Genomic DNA, 22,440 nt, shown 5'->3' with positions numbered 1-22,440 from the left:
CATATAATCATCACAATTAATGCTTTGAAAACACTGATGTATCCTTATCACCCATTATGGTCTCCTGGCTATCGCAGTTGTGAAGGTCTCATAGGTAGTGTGAGATCTGGGCACCCTGGGCTGGTGTCCCCCATGGCAGAGAGATGGGGAGAGGCAGCGTTAGCGGGTGCTTGTCCCTTGCTCTGCCTGCCGTGCGTCCTTCCAGACTACCGGTGTTCAGTGCCAAGTTTTGTGTTTCGGGCCTCACTGCCCTGAGAAGCTGTATACGGACCACAGTTAGCCCTGGAGCCTTTGCCTGTGAAGGACTGATTAGCTGTCCCCATGGTTTTCCCCCCATCTTTCTTCTTACGTACCTCTGAATGCTCCTGGCTGTGTCCTTTACCCTCATGGGGACCAGCTCCTGATGCCACCAAGGCGAGTTTTGCCTTTTTTCTGTTCCTTAGCTGCAGCAACTCACATTGCCTACACTGCTAAGTATCTCTGTAAGGCTGGATATGGGAAGTATAAGCAGCTCTACTGAACATAGTGACTAATCCTACGCTGCTTGTTTGGTTGGCCCCAGAGCTGCTGGGTAGCCTGTAAGCGTGGCTCAGGTACGGCTAGCTCCTGGTTTTGGGAGGCTCCAGATCCCACATGCCCAAATGCTCCCAGTTGGATGGTACATCTCCACAAGGCAGTTGCATGGCCAAGAAGCAAGTGGGAAGCTCTGCTGTGCTGACAGCTATTCTGGTGTTTGCACGCAGCCCTAATTGATAGGGCTATTCATGTGGGGAAATAAGCATGTGTATCTGCAGAGTCGACATTTTTTTTTAGGACACAGAGACAGACAATAGGAGAGTAAAAGTAAGAAGAGCCAGAGTTATGTTACAACAGCATTGCTGTATTCTAGCGTTGCATCATGCGGGGCTTGAATTTGGTCTTTGCCTGAAAGGAAGCCCAGTGGACCGCAGAAGCTGGTATTTCCTAGTGGTGCAATTTCTTCTGAATTACCATTTGCACTGCTGCAGGATGGGGAGACATAAAATAGGGCTTTGTGTGCATTTAGCAATTAAAAATTCCAGTGCGAGTTACTGTGGGGTTGTTTTGAACCCAGGCAATTGTCTTATGCTTGAGTTCCTCCTTCAGTTTTAATTGGATGTTTTCCACTTGTTGCTAGTACAGATATGCCTTTTAAAGGGATAAAGACATTCAGTAAGAAAGTTGGGAATAATTTGTATTACAAGACATGTAACTGTTGTTTCTGTCTTTGTTGTAGTCCGCTGATGATAATTACACAGAAGATCACAACACTTGCATGCCAGCTACATGACGGTAAGAAAAGGAATCTCTTCCCCTGTCCTGAAGAGAGCCTTTTTATTCCAGCCCATTCTGTGGTTGAGTTACGGAGTGGATGAATGTAGTTCAACGAGTTGCTCCAAATAAAGAAGAAAAACGCTTTGTGAAGGAAAACAAGAAACTGCAAGTTTTGATCAGTTTTCTAGGATCAAACTGTCTTTGCAGTAATGAAGACAACTGTTTTCCCCTTTGGGGGCTCTGCTTCCTTGGGGCCCAACTTGGATTTTAGCTAGTACCAGTGTCTACTGTTCAGATGCTACAGTGTGTTTCCATTAAGCTCTCTGAAGCTGTTCTTGATTCTTAAAAATCAAGAGTTGTATTTAATACGTTAATGTCATTCATGCCATTAATGTCAGTTAGCAGAAATACACTATCACTGATATATTCAGTGATAATATACTCCATGAGTTGCGAAGGATGGAATTCAATAGCTTTTCCCCAGTGCAGAGAGAAGCACAGTTGCAAGCAAAATAACATTGTCTTCAGTCTTGTGCTGTGCCATGACAAAGAGCACTATTATTTCCCAGTAAAGTGCCTGTGTCTCGTACAGCGCAAAGGCTAGAAACATCAATTGTCACCAATACTGTTATTGCTCCTGTCTCCTGATGTTGCAGTGTGAACTTCTGATGGTCCAAGGCCCATTGCATTATAAGCTGTGGGTGACTAAATAAGCAGCCCGCTATGGAGTTACAATCTAGGATTTAGGTGATGACCACACTACAAACTGCAGGGTCTGGCATTGTTTGCAAGCCAAGTTCACACAAGTGGGTCTAATGCTTTTAGCTGGCTATAATGGGTGCAGCTTGAAGCTCTGCGTAGGCTAATTGACCTCATCATTGACAGTCACGTTGCTGGGGCTTCTCTGTTTCTGTTGTTTAAGCTGGCTAGCTCAGGTATCGCTGTGTGCAGCAGTGGTGCGCAGCCTGGATGCACGCCTAGAATATTGAAGGTAAACCAACAGGCAGAAGGGAAAAGATAACAGCAGAGGCAGGAGCATTTTAAGCAAACCAGAAATCCTACAGATTAATGATGGTGGAAAAGGCTCATTACATTGTGAACATCCATATATGGAGTAGTTGATCAAATGGAGCAGCTTGTAGTTCAAGCATCAGTGACAAATCTGTATTTGTAAAAATTTAACGCAGCTGCCCATAAATGGAAACAGACAAACAAAATACCCGGCCCCTTAAGTAATTAAGTGCTTAATTGTTTCCCTGGAACTCACACCCACTCGGTATTTACAAACTGTAATAGTGGAGAGAGAATGGAAATGAGCAGCTTATCAGCAGTCTTTCTAGGAAATGGGTCTTGTGTGTGTGTGTATCGGTAATTATGGCCAGTATGTTTAGAACAGTAGTCTTAATTGATGCCAAGCCCCTGATCTTGTGAAGATGTATATATGCATGCTCAGCATCAAGTGCTGTGACTCATCCCGTGGGGAGTTGTTCTGCTGAAGCCAGCGGGATTCCTCACAGTATGTGCAGCTAAAGCTTCAGAGTGAAGGTTTTGAGCTATTTGCTGTGATCAACATCTGTTTATGCGCTGGCCATCATACAAGATTTTTCCATCATTTTCCTGGGACAGTGAGTCTATGCTCTACGTCTGGCCTCAAAGGTCTCGTGCACTCAACAGGAGGTTGCCCTTCCAGTCTGGACCTTGTACAATTCCAGATTATTACTGATGTGTGTGTTTAGGCTTGCTCCAGCGGCAGGCAAGCGGGCTGCTCATTCACACCAGTAGAGCTTCTGTTCCTAAGAGCCCATTTCTCTTCCACTGCCCACTCCTCCTGCTGTGAAATGCTCCATTTCTCACCAAGGAGCCAGCAGGAGGCTTGTTGGTTAAATGAACCATCAGCAGCTTCTGGGAACAGAGGTTTTTCCATCCCAGGACTGTTAGCAGAGGCTGCTGGGGGCCACTGCGAGTTGCATTGGGGGGGGGTGGTGGTGGTGGTGTGTGCAGTACTGTGGCTGCCCTTCCTGAAAGGGTAGCGAGGGTGAGAAAGGGGGAATGAGGTAAGGAACCTGGGTAAAGAGGTAGGGTGGTACATGAATATAGTTGACCTAAAAGTTAGGGATTGAGCTGTGTTACGACTGCCCGTGGCAAAGAAATCTCGAAGCTTATGGCTTTAGAAGGATATCTCTGGGATGCAAAAACAGGACTTTGGGGATAGCTTTCACTGTTTGGCTTTGGGAAAGATCTAACGTGACTTTTCTTTCTCCCTAGGAATAGGGCGACAAGCTGAGGAACTCACTGCTGAGCAGAATCGGCTTGCTGTAAAGTAAGAATTTAATTACCCTACTGTTTTGTGTTTAAATTCATCCAAAGAAGTTTAGGGTTTGGGTTTGTTTGCGGTTTTGATTCTTTTTCCTTTGCAGTGTCAGGACCAACTTAGTGGCCTGGCCATGAAAATGTTCCCTGCTTCTTTCCAGTCCATGATAAGCCAAAAATCCTACCTGCTTTTTCTATTTGCTCAAGCAGTTTTGTTTTTGTAATGCTGCTGTCAGTGCCCTCCTTACACAAACATAGCTTTTCTGCTATGTTCTTTATTTCTTCAGTCCAGGACTTTTGCTTTTATCACATTGTGCTAATCAGTAAAGCACTGAAGTACTTGGCAACATCTCATTGACTTAAATACATACTCCACATGCAATAAAACTAGTCTTTGCTGAATTAACTCTTTTATATTCAGGCTAAGACTGTACGACATGGATTTTTTTGGCTGTTGACTTCATCCTTTCTCAGATATGTTATTTATCCAAGTGGAATACTCCTCCTCTATCAGCAAACCACTGTGTAGTAAAAATCCATTTTGATTTGATTCTGACCCTTCAAGTACTGCTTTTCTTTGCCATAGTTTTTGGACACTGAAATTTTATTTTTCCTATCTCCCTCTCTAATGTTAATATTCCTAGTCCTTGATGTTACATGACTAGTCTTCTCATTTTTCAGAGGGATACAGCATGTTGATCGTATGTTTGAGCACTTTTTAAATTTATTTTGTCAATACAAGTGCAGGATGCAGGTGAATTTTATTATATTTTATTTTATTTAGAAGAAGAATTAGTGTTACAGAATTAGTCTTAGACCCATAACTACTTTTCACCATAAAGTGTTTGTTTCAGGCCAAGGAAATTATTTCCTTAATCTCCAAGGCAGAAGATTCAGCAATCAGAAAATCTGCCTATGAGCTTCTAAAAATAAAAAAGGAGTAATTTCTTGAAAAGCGAAAGTCCTGTAGGGAGGCTCTTATAACTCTTGCTGTCACCCATAGCTTTGTGTCTATTTTTAAAGCTCACAGCATAACATTTAAATGCACTGGGCCCTTGTGACCATATGATTAATTCTAGTTAAATTCTCACCAAACAGGCCTTTGGTTTTTTTTGCTTGTGCAGTAGGTGACCTCATAATAGAAAAGTACACACCAACAGCTTGAGTGTTGGTGGCAGACAAGTCATAACTGAAGAGTTTTAAATCCCCTTTGGTAACACAGCCTTTTGTCTTCCCTCCTGTTCTTGGTCTGTTTTTGTTTCTTGCTCATCCTCTGTACATTCCTTCGTGCATTGCTCATGTCTCCCCACCCACCCACGTGCAGAATCTAGGCTGAAACTAATGACTTTATTTTTAATCTTACTGTAGAGCTTAGAAGCCCAAATCACAGACCCGATTTTGCAGAGCTGAAAGATCAGTCTTACCCCAAATTGTTTGCTGCTTCTTTCTGTGAAATGATTTCACCAGAGAACATATCATTCAGGCACTAACATCTACAATAACCAGCAGGGTGAATGCAGAAAATCCTGGCTAAGCTAACTGTTTATTCAAACTAATTCCGCTTCAGAATAGAAGTAGGCAACAGCAAATGTTTAACTGTTGCTTAGTTTTTCTGCTAGAAATTTATGTTTTGGTCTGAAAGAATTTTAAGTGAGTTTTGGTTTATGCGTGACCATCTGTGTTTTGGACAGAAAAGTCTTGAAACACTGTGCCCTAGTTTCTGTTCTCATCTGGGGACTCCTCGTTTACTTGGATGGTGACTGTTAGCACATTCGTGGAGAGCACTGTGTATCTCAGTGCAGAATTTGGACAGTGTTTTCTGCCATATAAAGCAAGCTGAAGAATTTACAAATTGCACTAGTGGTGACAGGCCTCTGTATCTTTCTTTTCCATCCTACTGATCTTTAGCAAGGACAGTGGATCTTCTTCATTTTAGATCTAATGTGAAATCCCCCAAGGAACTTGTGGGATATGCACTTGCAAAAATGGAAATAACGAACACGAACTTTCTTTTGACTTTCATCTTCAGCTGTCTTTTGATTTATGTGTTTTTTCCCCTTAGTTCCTTTTCCTGTTCATGATGCAATACAGGCAATTACTTCCTTTATTTGGGCAGTAGGACAGAGTGCCTCTTCATTTTCTTCCTCTATGTCTTAACATCATGCTTCCCATTTTCCAAAAGGCTGAGCTGAAGCCCCTCTCAAGCCTGAGAGTCCTGGTCCCCAGTGCTCCCTGCCCTGTGGTTTGCATCACAAGGCAAGGTTCTGCATTGCATTGCTTGCTGAGACCAGTGTTACTCAGCTTGTGGTCTGCCAGCCCTTACTGGTCCCTGATGTACTGGACAGATGTCCAAAACCAGTTACCAGGTTTTCACTCCTGGTACTGCTGGCCTGTTCAAAATGTGCAAGTCAATTTGTTTGAGAGTGGGTATTTAAATTTATGACTGTTTTTGATTAAAATGTTTCTAGTAATAAATGACAACTTTTCAAATCAGTAGCATTCGTTCACCTGTAGCTTAAGCACTTCCATGTTAGCCTTGTTCTGACTGCCATCTGCCAGACATCTCCGGGATATAAGAGAGGCCGTGCTTCATCTTCTCCAAAACAGATACAGTGAGCTTTCAGCTGGGGGGAAGGTGGTGAGAGAGAGTTGGAGACTGAGGCAAACAGCACAAGCATTCATGAAAGCCTTTGCTGTATTTCACCTTGTTGGGTTTTTTTGTGTTGTTGTGTGTGGATGATTTTTACAGGACAAGACCTTCTTTACTGGAGTATTTAAGCTATCTCCTCAATTTTATGAGCATCATAGCTGGGCCTTGCAGCAATTACAAGGATTATATAGCCTTCATTGAAGGGAGGCATGTGCACATGAAGCTGTTAGAAGTGAACTGGAAGCAGAAGGGTTATGACAGACTTCCTGATCCTTCTCCAACTGTAAGTTTTTAAAATGACAAAGATTTATTGCAAAGGGTGGGAGAGTACAGCTTTGTACATGATTCTCATAATTAAAAACTAAGAGGAGAAACCATTTTTTAGATTATCTTCCGAGTAAACGTTACAGTGGGTTTTTACTGTGAAGTGGTTGCTGTTTTTATCACAGGGTCAGGGGTGAAGGGGCTAGTGTCTTCCTCTTGAATTCCCCAAATGCGTTTGGCTTGCAAAATGGGTCATTGGTTAATGGGTGTCCTTTGTGCAGCGATGGGAATGGTCTGCAGGTTCTGACAATGAGGAGTTGCAGTTCAGCTCCTGACAGAAGAGGAAATGTCAGGAATAAAAAAAAAAAGTCAAATCTTGCCCATAGTGCAGGAGGTGTTAGGCATACATGAATCGTGGCTAATCAGAAACTGTAGCTTGTCGAGGCGCTTTGCAAGGGAATCTCACACTCTATTTAAGATGACTTGGAGGTCACTTTCCACATACTATTAACACTAATTTTATTTTATATTTTTTTTAATATTACTTGAAAACTTCTTATTAAATGACCTTCTTGTAAAACAGGATTAAATAGCATGAGGACTAGATTCCTCTCCCTTATCTTAAGGTGGCAATGACTGTGTAGCTTTGTGAGTGTGTGCAGCATGTCTTCCCTGAAGTTGATTATGTGCCTATGCATATCTGATTCCTGTTGCACACGGTTGTATTTCTACTGACGTTAGTGGCGTTGCTTCTGATTTACATTAGTCTGACTGAGGTCAGAATAAGGCCTATATTGTTTTAGATGCAAGTCAGCAGAGAACATTAAAATTTGCATTAAAGATAATCGCACATTAGTTTATTTCTGAATATGGAGAATATAAAAAGAGTATTTGGGATCCAAAAATGCATTGTTGTTTCAATAGTATATCGCACTTTTATTAGTCTTTTGAGAACATGAGTCAACTTTTACATGGTACCCAAGGGCCAGATATACTTTTTTAATTATGACTGCATTAAGGAGAGTTTACTCCTGATGTGTATTTGAAATTGAGCTTCGAACTACTGACGTGATTGTCAATAATAGTATATAGAAAGCTAGGAAGCTGTAATAGAAAACACTGTGGCGTAGCAAATACCCTATGTCATGGGATGGTACACATGCTGTATAAGACGTACGCTTTTTGGACAAGTGATTTTTAGCAAGACCTCTGGATGGTAGCTGGACCATAAGACCTACTGTTGTACTGAATACCAATGCTTTTGGCTTCCAAGAGGAGTCCAGTCTTTAGTTCCAGGAGATGACAGTACCTATAGGCAAGATTTCTGCGATCCCTTGTAGGGTTTTGTTTTTTGTTTCCTTTCTCATTTTGGGATGTTCGCTAACTGATGTAGGAGTCTCTTGTGAAGTTCATCACCAATTTTGTCTTTGTACCTATCTATAGGGAGTTCAGTAAACCAAATGAAACCAAAGCTTTGACTGTGGCCTTTTCTTTGTCACCTCTTCTAAATTAATTATCAACTTTGTCACGGCTAACTTTATTGCTTTTTGAAGCGCATTGTTTTTGTATGTCATGAGCACTGCTTTTTTTTTTTTTTTTTCCACTTAAGCAAATGTTTCTAAAGAATGTTTCATTGTTGTTTGTGCTTTTTAGGGAGCAGTGATGTACAAGCTGTGTATCACACTAGTGTCTCTCATTTTATTCTTGACACTTACCAAGAACTTTCCTATGGCATATATTATTGATAAGGAATTTCTTGATAAAACACCCTTCTTGTCAAGACTTGGTTACTTGTATGTTGTAACACAAGCAGCAAAACCAAAGTATTACTTTGCATGGACATTAGGTAAGTCTGGCCACATCACTTATTTTTGTGGGTAACAAGTTCATAAATGGGGGAGGGGGTCTGAAACATTGGGGTAAAAAAAAAAATAAAAAAAAATTAGCCCCTAGACCTGTAGTTCATGTGGGAGGTGTACATGTGTTTCTGTAGGCAGTGGACCCCACTGAAGTGGGGTGATGTCAAAAGTTTTGAAAAACATGCATAAAATCTCTTCTAGCTTGTCTGACATCCTGTACCTCTGGAGGCAAATCTGCTTCTCAGCTTCTTGCTAGTAATGTCAATCTAACAATTTCCTCTTACTTAAAACTTTGTAATTGTACTAAAATAATTTTTACAGGAATTCTTAAGGGAAAAAAACAGCTTGCTGCCTCTCAACCTTGATTTTTATGCTTCATTCATGCTTAATATCATTGGGGTTGGGAGGTTAAAATTTGTCACAGAGGCTTTTGGGCTTTAGAAGCATGTTGCAGTGCCATCAGACCTCTCCCTGCCTTTAGGGACATCTTTAGCATGTGCATCTGTATTAGCTGTAGTGCTTGTTGGGGGGCTGAAGTTAGGCTTTGCCTCTAAGGCACTGTGGGGTCCTGTACACACATTAGCTTTGAGCAGTCAAGAGAAAGGATTGGAGAACCATGGGGAAGGTGGGGAACGAAAGAGGTGATGGGAAGGACCCAAGGATCTCTGCAAGGAAACGAAGAGAAGGAAGAGAAAGAAGCCAATTTCTTTTATTGGGAGCCAGCTAAACTGGTGGTCAAAATAATCTTTTTGTATTTTACCTTCTTACTTTTAGATGTCACCTTTCCCATCTATGTGTGAGGAGTCAAATCCTTCTAGGTCAGGTTGAAAATTGAGAGACTGCAGTTTTTTGCTGGTATTACATGACTTTGTGTATAGGGGAGATCCTGAAAGCCCAGCCAGCAATGCATACACCTGAAACTGAGAAGAGTGTCGATGAGATGGGATGGAAGGAGCTAGGGAAATTCATTGTGAGGCTGTGATTAAACTGCTGGGAGTAAAACTGACATATCGAGGGAAGACAGCCAGGACTGGCATGTGTGGGATGGGAAAGGCTTTGGGATAAAGAATTGCTTGGTCAGAAACTTATTTTTGTGAGATCCAATGTTAAATTGTTGCCTCTCTTTTTTCTGGCATTATAGTTAACTAAAAGTCCATTATCGAAGAGATAAACTGAACTTGAATTTGTGACATGACTAAGCCATAGAGGCTGTAGAAGTATCTTACAAATGAGGGTTTTCAGGAAAAGCATGCATTGCATACTGCAGGGTGAGGCCTCCATTATTCACATTACAAGTCCAGGCAGCAGAACAGCAGACACTTTATCCCTTCGCAGTTTAGGTCCCAGTGGCATGGCCCGAGGCATTATAAAAGTGCCTGCTGAAATGGCCGATAAGCACTTCCTGTTCTCGGAAAAGGACAGTCATGCTATTGTGCAAGAGCCACGCTGCTGAATTTCTCCAGATCCATGGAGAGAGAAAATTCGGCTTCTGGCTGCATTAGCAATATTCATGGAAACGTGGCTGCAAACCTAACTCAGAGCTGCCGATGAAACCAATTTGGGGCTGAGCACCTGCATCCAAGGAGCTGTGAAAGCGCTAACGCCAGAGCTGTTCAAGTCAGCAGGGAAACCTCCGCTGGGCTTAGCAGAGGTTGGGGTTTTGTGAGCAATTCGAGGGTGGACAATTGCAATTCTCCTGCGCTTCACACCTGCACGGCAGGCAGCAGCAGCGAGATGATGACGGGTCAGCTGTGTTATTATGCCTCTGGATTTCTGGTTTCTTGCTTTTGGCAAAGAAACACTGAGCGCTTCCTGCCACCCTTGGAGCAAGGAGGAGCACATCCGGAAGTTCCCCTGCTCTGGGGTGACAGTTACGTGCAGCCCCAGTCTCTGAGACTGGGCAGGCCCTATGGGCCTGGCAGCCTGTTACTGATCTCATAGCAAGACACTGGCACTTACCATAAGGTAAATAGAATTTTAGACAAGGTTGTTGTGGTTTTGTTTGTTGTGTTTGGTTTTTTGTAAAAAGGAAGATAATTAAAAACTTGGAGACCTTTCTTTCCATCAGTAAAATCTAGCTTGTTTAGTAAAGTGGAAAATAAAATGGAAAGTTTCAGGTTAGAGAAGATTGTCATTTATTTATTTATGGTTACTCTGTTTGCTTTTAATTAGGTTCTCTCCCTGGTTTTGAGCTTTGGGATTCCTCCATGCACTTGTACGTGTGTTCATAGCACTGACAAAGCAAAATCTGTTTTCATTCTTGAAAAAGAAATGCTGACCTTTTTAAAGCGTAACTTAACCAGGCTTGTATTTTGTAAATGATCTAGAAGGAAAAGCCTTACCTGTATTTTTGCTTTCCTTTTTCTTCCAATAATCCTTGGTGTTGTCTGCACCTAGTGATCCAGAGGTAATGAGTCCCTCCTGTTTTCTTAGTACACAGAGAGAGGATTTCTGGTAGGGGCATGTTAAAAGCAGGATCTTGAGTCCCAGTGAGGAGATGGCTCCCAGGCAAAGCCGAGAGGAGAGCTAGCTGACGGGCGCCCTGGGAAAGAGCAAGAATGCAGCATGTGAAACGCCTACCGTTACCCGAGCTTTTATTTGCCCTTAAAGTAGTTAAGTCTGTAATTGAAGTTACTCGATATATGATTTGTAGAGAGGGTGAGGTACTTAGGGAGGCACCGAGCAACAGGATTAGCAAAAGGCTTTGTCTGCAGAAGTCTGAATGAAAGTCTTAATTAAAACAAGCATGTTGGAACACAATAGAAGTGGTAAGCAGGTCTTTGAGACACTACAGTTTTTCTGAATGCTGTGACATCCAGGTACCCTTTTGAGGAAAATGCTAATCCATTTTATGGCAACTCTTGTATATCGTATCTCAGATTAATAATAACAGCAAAACAATGGGAAAAGTGATTTCTATCCATTATTATTTTATTTTTATTTTATTATTTTATTTATTCTACGCAAGGAGCAGCTAGTCTTTCCTCTTGAGGAAATGACTCTTGTATTGCCTTATAGCAATGCCCCTTTGCCAAGAGGAAGCTTCTCTTTGAAAGAGAGGATGCTAATTGCTATAAAGCTGGCTCGAATGTGTGTTTAGTGTCATACCGACCTGTGAGAAAACATGGCTTCTCCAGTCGTCTCATTTGACCCGTTTTGCTTTGACATTGCAGCAGATGCAGTCAACAATGCAGCTGGTTATGGATTCAGTGGAGTTGATGAGAGGGGCACTTTCTGCTGGGACCTGTTGTCCAATTTAAATATCTGGAACATTGAGGTGAGCTAAAGGAGTGGTTGCATTGGCATAATTATAGAGAAATGGGCATGATAATGGGGAGAAGCTTCACTGGAAGGAAAGTAAGTCCCTGCCACCAGGCTGCCCCTCTTCGACATGGAGAAGTTTTGTATTTTATCTGTTGGGCAGATAAAAAGCATCTGTCACGCAGCCTTTGTCATGCTCTGTATTCAAGTTGCATTTCTAAATAGTTTATAGAGGGCTAATAAATGATTAATCAGATGTTTAATAAATGAGCAGTCAATTACTGTAGATTGTGGCTGAGTTCAGCAGGTCAATAAATTGCTCACAGCTATGATTCTCCACCATCTGTGGTGTATTCTGTTTATTTACTTCTAACAGTCTTCCACTTTCGTAACCCAGTTGAGATGGGTGGTGGTAGTGAAAGAGGCTGCCACGAGTAGGCGTCGCACAAACACTGGCAAGGGCTGGGTCCCTGCACGTGCCTGGAGTACCTTTTCTAAATGGAGAAAAGTGAGGGTCTGAGAGATAGCAGGTACAAACCGAGCAACCTGAATGGGAACTGGCAGGGCCACATAGAGCTTAGATGGATGCTGATCTAGAACTCCATCCAGCAAACTGCACTGTTTCTCAAAAAATCTGCCACGCGTTTCTTCTGATTTCAGTATACTTTTAACATCCATTAGTCTTTTGTAAACTATTTATGTTTGTTGCTGTAGTGCAAAAGATGGCCAACATAGTTTGTTTGTACCGAAGAATATTTTGTGAATGCCAGTGGGATGTGAAAATGTTTACGTTGTCTGAGACTGCTTTCTAAAGGCTTCTTTTCTTTAGAAATAGGAAGAGCTTCCCCTTGTAATTCTGTAGTTATGATTTTAAAAGGAAAAGCATATGAAAACAAGTTGACTGCTTTATTGCTGAATGGTCTGTGACTAAGTGAATGTGCTTTAATAGCTCTTCTCAAAAATGAAAGAGCCCCTGTAATTCTTCAGTGAAAAACATTGAAAGATGCCAAAGCTACAAGTATCATTATACATTCTCTCTTTCTCAACATCCTTATGCTGGTGGGTTTTTTTCAACCTTAATTAATCCTCAGCATACATCTCTCCTTGAGCGGTAGAGAATACAGAGCCCAGAAATGCTTTATATGCCTCGATGACAGCAGCACCCTAGATACCACTCTGAGGTCTTGAATCAATATCTGATTCAGTTTTGGGGCAGGAGACGATTCCTACCTTGATGGGCTGAGGCAGTTTCTGCTTGAAGGAGGAAAGAGAAGTGCAGGCGATGCTCTTTAGTCAAGCCAAATCAAGGAAATGGGAGCCTTTGCTCCTCTCTACCCACTGAACTGTAGGACCCCTCAAAACCCTTTCCCTTTACTGGTCACACGGGCAATAGAGATCAGGGTGGAGAAATTATTTCCAGGAGCAGAAAACAGTGTGCTCTCCATTGATTTGATCATGTGTGCAATGCAAAAAAGAGAGGCTACGGAGACCATTACTTTGGGTAAGCCTTGAACTGTCACTTTATGCACCAACAACAGTTCTGGGAGTTGAAGTTGAAGTGTGATTGTACAGTGCATTTCAAGTAGGTAGAGCTACCTGCATATGTAAAATTGCTTAAGAGTTTGGAACTTGAGTGCTAAACGTGGCTAAGAAATTACCTGATCTGTAGTAAAGATAAGCACATGGCAGGAGTTGTGAGGGCATTAAAATGTGATGACACCTGAATGCATGTGCAGGACTTGACAAAAGCCTTGACAGCCAATGACTACTTTCTCTCTTGGTAATGTAACAGGACAACTTAAAGAAGGCCAAAAGAGAGTGACAATTTTAGTTGGAAGAGAAATCGTGTTTTTCTTGGCTTCTCTTGGTGCAGTAATGCAATTAAAACGCGGCAGTACTGTGTTGGGAATTGCTAATCATTTTAACTCTTGAAACACAGAGGATGAAGTGCTAGCCTTCAGGATTCTATGTGGAAAAGCAAAAATATCTGCATATTCCCCTTGGAAACCTTTGCCTTTAATCCATCTTTTCAGTGTGGCCTTCCCTTCAGCTGATATGAGAAAATAATGTGGTGTCACTGAATCATGTCCCTGCTTGGTGAGGAGGTCCCCGGAGATTTCTGTCAGCAGGCGAGGAACAAAGGGGGAGCGGGGATGGGAAGCCACTACAGGTGAAGTTGACCAGGATTAGGCGAACTGATGCCGGATGGAGTCCTGCAGTCCCCTAAAGCTGGGAGAACTGGTGCTGCAAGGAGATACAGGTGGCTCAGTCCACTCTGGTTTCTCAAGTTGGGCAGTGAGCTGAGAATTGGCTTCTAAATTTCATCCTAAAACTTTTGTCCATGTTTTTCAGTCTTCCCCCTTCTTCTCCACATAATAATGCATTTCTTTTAGTTTTTATAACACTGTGTTTTAATAGCACTCTAGGGAAGTCCAGACTGCATAATGGATGGCAAGATATCCCTTCCAAAAATGAAGCTGTTTATGAACTGACGGGAAGACTGAACATTTAAAACAAGAAAGCTTTTCAGGTTTCCTGTAATTTGAAAAATAACCAAACATTGTATTTAATTTTACAAAACAAAGTGAGATTTTACAGCAAATGCCAAGTGTTAGCGGTGAGCAATCAGCCTAGTTAATATCCCTCCCAAAATACATTAGAAGACTGTGGCACAGTCTTCGCAACAGTTAGCTACTAGAATTAATATTTTCCATGTATCTCCTCTCTAATTTAAAATGCAAGTATTGTTTTACAGGTTTCAGTGCTAACATTTCATGTGAACTTCTTTCTTAGACTGCGACAAGTTTTAAAATGTACATTGAAAACTGGAACATTCAGACAGCTGCCTGGCTAAAACGGTAAGAATTAATGAAACAGTAATGCGCTTGTGAGACCCAAAAACTCTAGAAGGCCTGGAAGAACACTGACTGGTGAATCTCGTAAATTTATAGCATCTTGTCTTTGTTTCCTGCATCTGTAGCAGTTGGTGGAATACAAGGGTATTTGGGGCTGTAAAGTTTTATTGCTGCAAATGTAAAATGCCCACGTTTTATATATGAGCAGCAAAGCCATAAATGAACCATTCAATTCTTCCATAATAAAAAGTAATAGCATTTTGATGGCATCTTTTAGGCTGCTGTTTGCCTCCATTATTCTTGCTGTACTGTTTCACTTTGCTATGTTATGTTTCCCACGCGTACTACTGCTGGAGGTGAGCCTTGTGTCATTGCAATCCAGTTCAGCTAGAACTGGGGAGAAGTCAGAATCTTCAGAGCCCCAACGTAGTCCAGTTTGGACTTACTGGAAGATGCTTGCTAGGGAGTCCCTGTTTAGGGTATGGAGAAGAGACTTCTTATAGCACTGAGAAGATGTGATTTTAACCCATGAGTGTTAAGGCACTTATAAATACTAGCATAAGTCCAAGTTTTGTAGATTGAACTGTCTCCTGTTACTTGGTTACACTTTTTGGCATGATTAAAGCTCAGCATACAGTCAGTGTGAGGTCTGAAACACAGGCACAGATTTCTTGTGGTTATCATAGCTATTTTTGTTGTTAAATATATCTCAAAAGTCAATGTCTACTATTTTTCATGATTCAGATGAAGTTCCTGATAAGAAATGCATTATCATGACTTGTTTCTTCAGAAGACAGCATTTCAGTTAAACCTCAGCTAGACCAGTCAGTGTGTTCTTGAACCTGTGTCATTCGCTTGTGCCTTGAGTAAGATTTTTTTGGGCTGCTAAAGTTAGCAGGAATCCCCTGCTTTGCATCGGTTTATGACACTCCCTGTTGTTCCCGGCATCTGCCAGATAACAGTGCCTAAAAATACCTCCCTTCACCAGTGAAGGGTGGGGTCACGTCTCTGTCCTTCGGCTTGCTCTTGATCTGCCATCAGAGTTTTGAAGGGTAGTGTGTGATTCCAGATAGAGGTATAAAGTTGAAGGATAAGTCCTGCCTGCCCTTTGCCCTGCCTGCCCTTTGCGCTGATGTTTATTTAAATGCTATGAGCACCGGGAATATTTGTACAGGCGTTCTTTGGATACTTAGTGCATAAAAGCGTGCTTCCTCTTTCCATCTAATGCTCCATGTAAATGAAGGGAGAGTCTCGTCTGTAGAGAGAGTGCCCTCGTCTGTAACTGAGGAAAGATAAGACCGTTAAGAAAGCAGAATAAGACCTTAAAAACAGAGAAGGATTTGAAGCGCGGCATCAATTGTTCAGTTGTATTCAGCTTCTTGTTTTGTTTTCGTCTTTGCAGTGTTTGCTATGACAGAGCTCCCTGGTACCCTACGGCTTTAACGTTTATCCTGTCGGCCCTGTGGCATGGTATCTATCCTGGATATTATTTTACGTTTCTCACTGGAATCCTTATCACGCTCGCAGCCAGAGCAGTATGTACCTTTCATTGTTTTCCTCTAAGGCCCATGCTAGATACTATCCAGCTGTCAACTGCAGGGACCACCCTGACACGGTCAAGCAGCTTGTCCCTACTGTGAGCCCTCTTTCATGCCTTTGAGGGCTTGATGTTCACTGAAAATTTATTCTGTATTGATGCTAATTAAAAAGTACCCTCAGCAGTTATAACCAGCACCAATTCTGCAAGTGCTGCAATGCTGTCCTTGGCTGTCAGAGTGTGCTTGTGAGTGTACAGTTGGTGGTGCCACCGGCTATGGCCATGCGGTCAGATTGGCTTGGGATTCAAGGTTAAGCTTGAGTCCAGACTTCTGCTAGGTCATGTTGCCTAGATGCTGGCGTGTAATCAGCTCTGGGTGCAATCTTTCACAAGAAGCTGTTATGAGCTGAGCATTAGCCCAAACTTGAACTCTTTCATGTGGATGCAATAGATGCAGTAAACTGGTCTCTGTGTTTATGGGCCTCATCTTGGGTAAAGTCAGCAAAGACAGAACAGGTTTCATGTCTCACTGTTGTTAAATTTATCACAGGTGATCTTTCAAGGCTGAGCCAGCCAGTTGTGCAGGGCTGGGGAGCACCACTGTTGTCTTTCTGAGTTTGACTATGGATAAATAACTGGGTCAACTTGAAAGGTGAATTAAACTAGTGATCAGTATTAACTGCTACAGCTAGAGCAGGCTGCCGAACATGCAATCTTAACGTGCTTTGCCTCCCATTTATAAGGATTTCATAGATGTGAAGCTAAACCAAAATCTCTAGGGAACAGCACACGCTTGCAGGTATAAACACATATTTGTTCATTTCAAGTAACTTTGCTTCATTGTTGATAACCAGTAATAAATCAAAACCAGGAGGGAGGAAAATCAAATCATAACAACTCCCCTCCCCAAACATGCCAGATGCCCGACACGAGTCTGCTCCTGTGATTATGACAGATGAAATTGGGGGACACTTCTCTGGTTGCTGCTGGTTGACTCCGGGATCTTGCGTATGCCAGTCAATACACTCGTGTCTTCTTACTCTCAGTCCTTTCTAACTGGTGTATAAACTTTTCTGTAATACGAATGCTGATGATAAGTGAAGAGTCATACACTGCAATACGTCCATGTGATTTTGCCTAAGAAATGGATTTATATAATTTTCTGTTTACTTTTCCCTGACCTGCAGATCAGAAACAATTGCAGACATTACTTCCTCTCGTCAGTGCCTCTCAAGATAGCCTATGACGTTGTTACCTGGGTTGTAACTCAACTGGCTGTGTGCTATACTGTTGCACCATTTGTTATGCTGGCTGTTGAGCCCACGATTAAGTTTTACAAGTAAGTTCTCTCCTGTTGACTATTCTTCTTCACACCGGCACAGGCTTTTGTTAAATATCCCAAACCATGCTGAAAAGCAGTTGGCATTTCATCAAATTTGAAAGGAGTTCAAACAGGATGTTTAATAATGTGTAAGGGGTGATTTGTGCACTCTGTAACTTAAGGAGATGATGATGATAATAATAATAATCATAGAATCACAGAATGGTTTGGGTTGGAAGGGACCTCAAAGATCATCTAGTTCCAACCCCCCTGCTGCAGGCAGGGACACCCTCCACTAGACCACGTTGCCCAAAGCCCCATCCAGCCTGGCCTTGAACACTTCCAGGGAGGGTGCATCCACAGCTTCTCTGGGCAACCTGTGCCAGTGCCTCAGCACCCTCTTAGGAAAGAATTTCTTCCTAATACCTAATCTAAATCTCCCCTCCTTCAGTTTAAAGCCATTACCCCATGTCCTATCCCTCCATGCCCTTGTAAACAGTCTCTCTCCAGCTTTCTTGCAGCCCCCCTTCAGTTACTGGATAATAATGCCAGTGCACTTATACTTCTCAGTCTTTCTGTGTCCTTATGTGACTTTTCACATACTGAGTTTTTCAAAACAGTGAAGCCTCAACCATTAACAGTTGCCAAGGCTGGAGAGGTTAAGGCTAACGTGAGTTGGCAGTAGGAAGGACTCGATGAGAAAAGACCAGGTTTCCAGCTGCCAAATGTGTGGAACAGGAGATGGAATTGCTGAGCAGGAGATAAGGAGGGTGCCTGGCAGAGCATTACTTCTTGAAATGAGTATGCTTTTCTTTTTTAATATTTCCATAGGAAGTGAATACTTCCCTAGGTTCCATAAAAATAAGAAAACACTGATGTTGCAGAGTATATTGGATATACTCTAATAAAAATAATTTGAAATAGAGAAATTGAGAAAATAATTTGAAAAGGGAGACTGGACTACATTGCTTTACTTTCATTCTGCAGTGAACTGTCAACATAGGGTAATGGGTGTTGGTTAAGAAGAAAGACAATTTCCTCCTCTAACATGAAAGACATAAAATTGGTAGTCAAGATAGCTGCTGTCAGTAAGTCTGTTTGAAGGTGGTTTAATTTTGACATTTTCTATTCCTGTTTCTGAAAACATTTGATTTCAACACAGAAAAACTTACATATAAAAATTACTCCAAATCTTTATTAGTTTCGGTAAGATGCTTTCCCAAGTACCTTGCTAATATCTAATTTTTATATCTTCCAAGACAAAAGTAGCAAACAGCAATCAGAAAAAAAAAGGAGAGAAAAGACTGAAATATTAAACTGGTTTATAAACATTTGCCCTGTAAGTGCAGTTGGTTCCCTTTGTGCTACAAAAGGCCATTCCATGTAGTAAATATTAATGTAATTCTGTGAGATTACATTGCTAACATAAAAACTACAGAAATCAATACGTATAAAGAACTTGCTACCACTATGTCAGCATCCATGAAGGAAAAAATGTTACTTTTACCAAAGTTCTGAACAAAGAAAATTATTTTCCACCCTTGCCTCAAATTGTGTCATCACCTTAATATTGTTTGCCCTAGTGACTTTGAACATAAATTTAATGTTTTAAATCTATTGCATCCACATGAAAGAGTTCAAGTTTGGGCTAATGCTCAGCCCATAACAGCTTCTTGTGAAAGATTGCACCCAGAGCTGATTACACGCCAGCATCTAGGCAACATGACCTAGCAGAAGTCTGGACTCAAGCTTAACCTTGAATCCCAAGCTAATCTGACTGCATAGCCCTTAAATTTAGAGATTGTTAAGCAAGATAATTTGGAGCACTGCACACCTAGAAGTGGTCTTAAGCACCTTACAAGAATATTAAAACTATGGTAAGAAGCATAAAAGAGACCATATGAAGGTGCATCTCTGTGGTTGAGCTGTACCATATTGCTCCTAAATGCGGTCCTCCCCAAACTGCCAGAGCCTTATGTAATTGGCTTAAGTATTTTTTATTTCTGTTGAATCTTGTATATATCGATTTATTTGAAAAAAAAAAATTGATGTTTAATAAGATGTCAAATTAAGATATCTCTGAGTAGTTGCCTTCAAAAATACAACCCTTCTGTAAACATCATTACCTGACCTTCTCAAGTTAAAAGTTGAGTGTTTTGATTTATTTCAGATCTCAGCACTTGGAATGGATTTTTTTCTTTCCATCACTTTTTCTTTTGGTTTTTCTTTTTAATCTTGTACAAGTTTTATGTCCTAAGCCTGAAGGATGTTTCTTCAGAATGTAGCCTTGTATACTCTAACATTAAAACAGAGATGGGCTGAATAAGTCTAGGGTTAAATTACATGGGTTTATCTGAGCTGTCAGACTTTGGATTCTGGAGTCTGCTGATTGATTTCTTGCATCATTAATATCCACGGCAACATTTTGATCAATGCCAGCGGATACCACATGCATAGGATGTGTGAAATTCAAGGGGGTGTTTTCGTGCTTTCTAGGTCAGGTTCATACTTTCTGCGTTCATCACTTAGCATTAAATTCTACATGGACTTACTGAGGTTGTACAATTCATGTTATTACCAACAAAAATATAATATTCTTTTTCTGCTTTTGTTCCCAGGTCTATGTATTTTCACATGCACATTCTAAGCATCCTGGTGTTGCTCGCATTACCGATCAGACCTCAAGCCCACTCCATAAGAAAGCCTCAGAATCAAGTCGTGCAGAACTCTGTTAAAAGCAAAGACAAATGATGCCTCCAAAGAAAACTGACGACATTGGGAAATCAAAATGACATATTGGAAACAAAGAAGAAGAAAAATGGGTGGGATGGTTGAAGTAGAAGACAAGTGGCATTTCTATTGGTTATCTTAAAATCTTACTGGACAGGGCAGAAAAGAGCCTGAATGACTGCATTTCAAATTATTCCAGTTAAGAAAGCTTTTACAGGCAACGTTTACAGGCTCATGGGGCATTTTGATTTTTTTAATAAATATTTTTATGAAGTGTTTTTATATATTTAAACTTTTTTCACACAGAGAGGCATTTTTGCTCTTTTACAGAAATATACAATTATTAATCAATAATCTTGTGATTAGAGGGACAGGAAGCAGCTAGTAAAGAGTTAGACCAGCTGCCCGATAGCCTGGCACTGTGGGCAGCTGGCAGGGGAAGCTTTTCATCTCTTGGCTATGGAGAGAGATGGTGCAAGTAGAAAACTACGGACATGGGGTTGGTCAATGTGCTGGCGCTGACTTCTGCCCCGGCAGGGAGAAGAGGGAGCGGGGCTTTCCCTGGCAATGCCCAGAGCAGGGACTGCAGCCTGAGCTTGGCAGCAAGGGTATTTCACATCCTTCCACGTGACGCCTGCTGGTAATGAGGGCAAGACAAGTCCCTTGGACATAGGTGTCTGGGAGCACTGGCAACTGGCTAGGCCAAAATCTAAAGCCAAGTAAAAGCAAAACAAACAAAAAAAACCCCCAAACCAACCACCCTTTAGAGTAAAAGAAGGAACATACACCTTGTGATCTGTAGTGTTGTGCTTCTGTCATGACACACCTGGTGCTTATTGCTAGATCAGCCTTCCTTTGCAGTTTGAGAGTCATGCAGCACTTCCATTTCAGTATCAAAATAACTAAGGAGCTATGCGGGCTTAGTGTTTTAAAGCTCGCAGTTCTGGGTTAAATCTGAAAAAGGTTTATAATGGATCAGACTGTTCTACTCTAAAACATCCTGTCATCTGAAGGGGTTACTTTTCAGCAGGATTACACTAATATGAAACCTGAACAGTAATTGTCATAGTCATAATAAATCATTCTCCACAAAATATTGGGATGTGATACGATCATCACAAGAGTCAGGACTGAGTCCTTGTATGATCCTGACATATGACTTAGCCTGTTGATGCAAGTTTCCCTGCTTGTAAAGTCCTTGGCTTACAGGGATGTTTTGAGGCTTAATTTCTAAGAGCTGCTTGTGCGTTGAGATAACCTGCTGCAAAATGCTGTGTCAGGGTTTGTTTGGGTTTGTGTGTTGTTTTTTTTTTTTTTAAATCCACTTATGCCAATAAAACAGGCTGGTACGACACATCCAAACCAACTAAAGCATTTTAAGAAATGACTGTTTTCCATGAATGTTTTTATCAGGATTTTGTAGAAACAATTCCATTGTTAAAGTATTGGCATTGCTTTATGATCATTTAACTGAAGTGTGACTGAGCAAAGAATCTGCTGTTTACTGCATTCTGATTTTTTTGTCAGATTAAAATTTTGCAGAATCCTAATGTTCTGGGAAGAAACAAATCAGTGGAACCAAAGCAAGTTCCAGAAAAAGTTTGACTTTTGTTCTTTTCTCTGGTGGGAAGTTTTTGTCCTGTGACCACCTCATGATTTAGAGCATAGTTCATGGAAAAGTCTATCTGGTAATTTATTTTGAAGGCGAGATGGGATTAAAAGGTTGATATGAAGAAACAAATTCCTTTGTGTCACCTCCTTGCATTATTAATCACAAACATCTAATGTGAAAATGGGTGAGTGGGGGTGAGATCCCTCACACTTGTGAGGGAAGATGTTCAGTTCTGCTGGATTTTACGGACTAGCCTGGCTTTACAGCCTGCTCCTGCTGAAATGGAGACAAAACAACCCCCATCCATTTTTGTGGCAGCTTTGTCCTTAACTTGGCCAGTCCTTATTTGTTTTCATGCATGTTGCCTCCTTGTTGGCGCTAGCCTCAGTTGTATCTTGGGCATCTGAGGTTTCCCTTGAGGTCTGGCTGCACCAGCCCTGTTGGTCGTTGGGAGGGAACCAGGGCGCATCCCTGGGGAGGATGGGGGGTTTGGGTGCTGTTGGCCGTGGGATCCCATGGGCTGAAGGCAGCCTGCGTTTGCCTCCCAGAAACTGGAACGAATCTCTGCGAGTGCTGGCAGAGCCAGCCTAATGCACATCAACTCAGGGCTTCAGCAGGCCTGAAGAAGGCAAGTGTTTCCAACAGGTTGGCTTTAGCATCTGCTCTGGAAAATAAATGCACTCGGTGAGGGTTCTGGGTTCATATCTGCTGCTCTGTGCCCTGAGGTCTGCCTGCACAGCCCCTGTAC

General features: G+C 41.7%; 1 protein-coding gene across 2 annotated transcripts in view; it reads left to right on the top strand.

The window, feature by feature from the left end:
- MBOAT1 (membrane bound glycerophospholipid O-acyltransferase 1) overlaps nucleotides 1-21,821 on the top strand; it is a 60,262-nt gene extending 38,441 nt beyond the window's left edge. For both annotated transcript variants that reach the window (XM_075745159.1, XM_075745160.1), the window contains exons 5-13: nucleotides 1,256-1,311; nucleotides 3,559-3,613; nucleotides 6,353-6,536; nucleotides 8,171-8,363; nucleotides 11,550-11,653; nucleotides 14,431-14,495; nucleotides 15,895-16,027; nucleotides 17,217-17,368; nucleotides 19,969-21,821. In XM_075745159.1, coding sequence (XP_075601274.1) covers nucleotides 1,256-1,311; nucleotides 3,559-3,613; nucleotides 6,353-6,536; nucleotides 8,171-8,363; nucleotides 11,550-11,653; nucleotides 14,431-14,495; nucleotides 15,895-16,027; nucleotides 17,217-17,368; nucleotides 19,969-20,101 — 1,075 coding nt within the window. In that variant the 3' untranslated portion in view covers nucleotides 20,102-21,821. The remainder of the gene's footprint in view (nucleotides 1-1,255; nucleotides 1,312-3,558; nucleotides 3,614-6,352; nucleotides 6,537-8,170; nucleotides 8,364-11,549; nucleotides 11,654-14,430; nucleotides 14,496-15,894; nucleotides 16,028-17,216; nucleotides 17,369-19,968) is intronic.
- Nucleotides 21,822-22,440: the final 619 nt, after the last annotated feature.

This window comes from Balearica regulorum, chromosome 2 (genome assembly GCF_011004875.1).
Source record: "Balearica regulorum gibbericeps isolate bBalReg1 chromosome 2, bBalReg1.pri, whole genome shotgun sequence".
NCBI classification, from domain to species: Eukaryota; Metazoa; Chordata; class Aves; order Gruiformes; family Gruidae; genus Balearica; species Balearica regulorum.
This window is presented reverse-complemented; position numbering and strand designations above follow the sequence as displayed.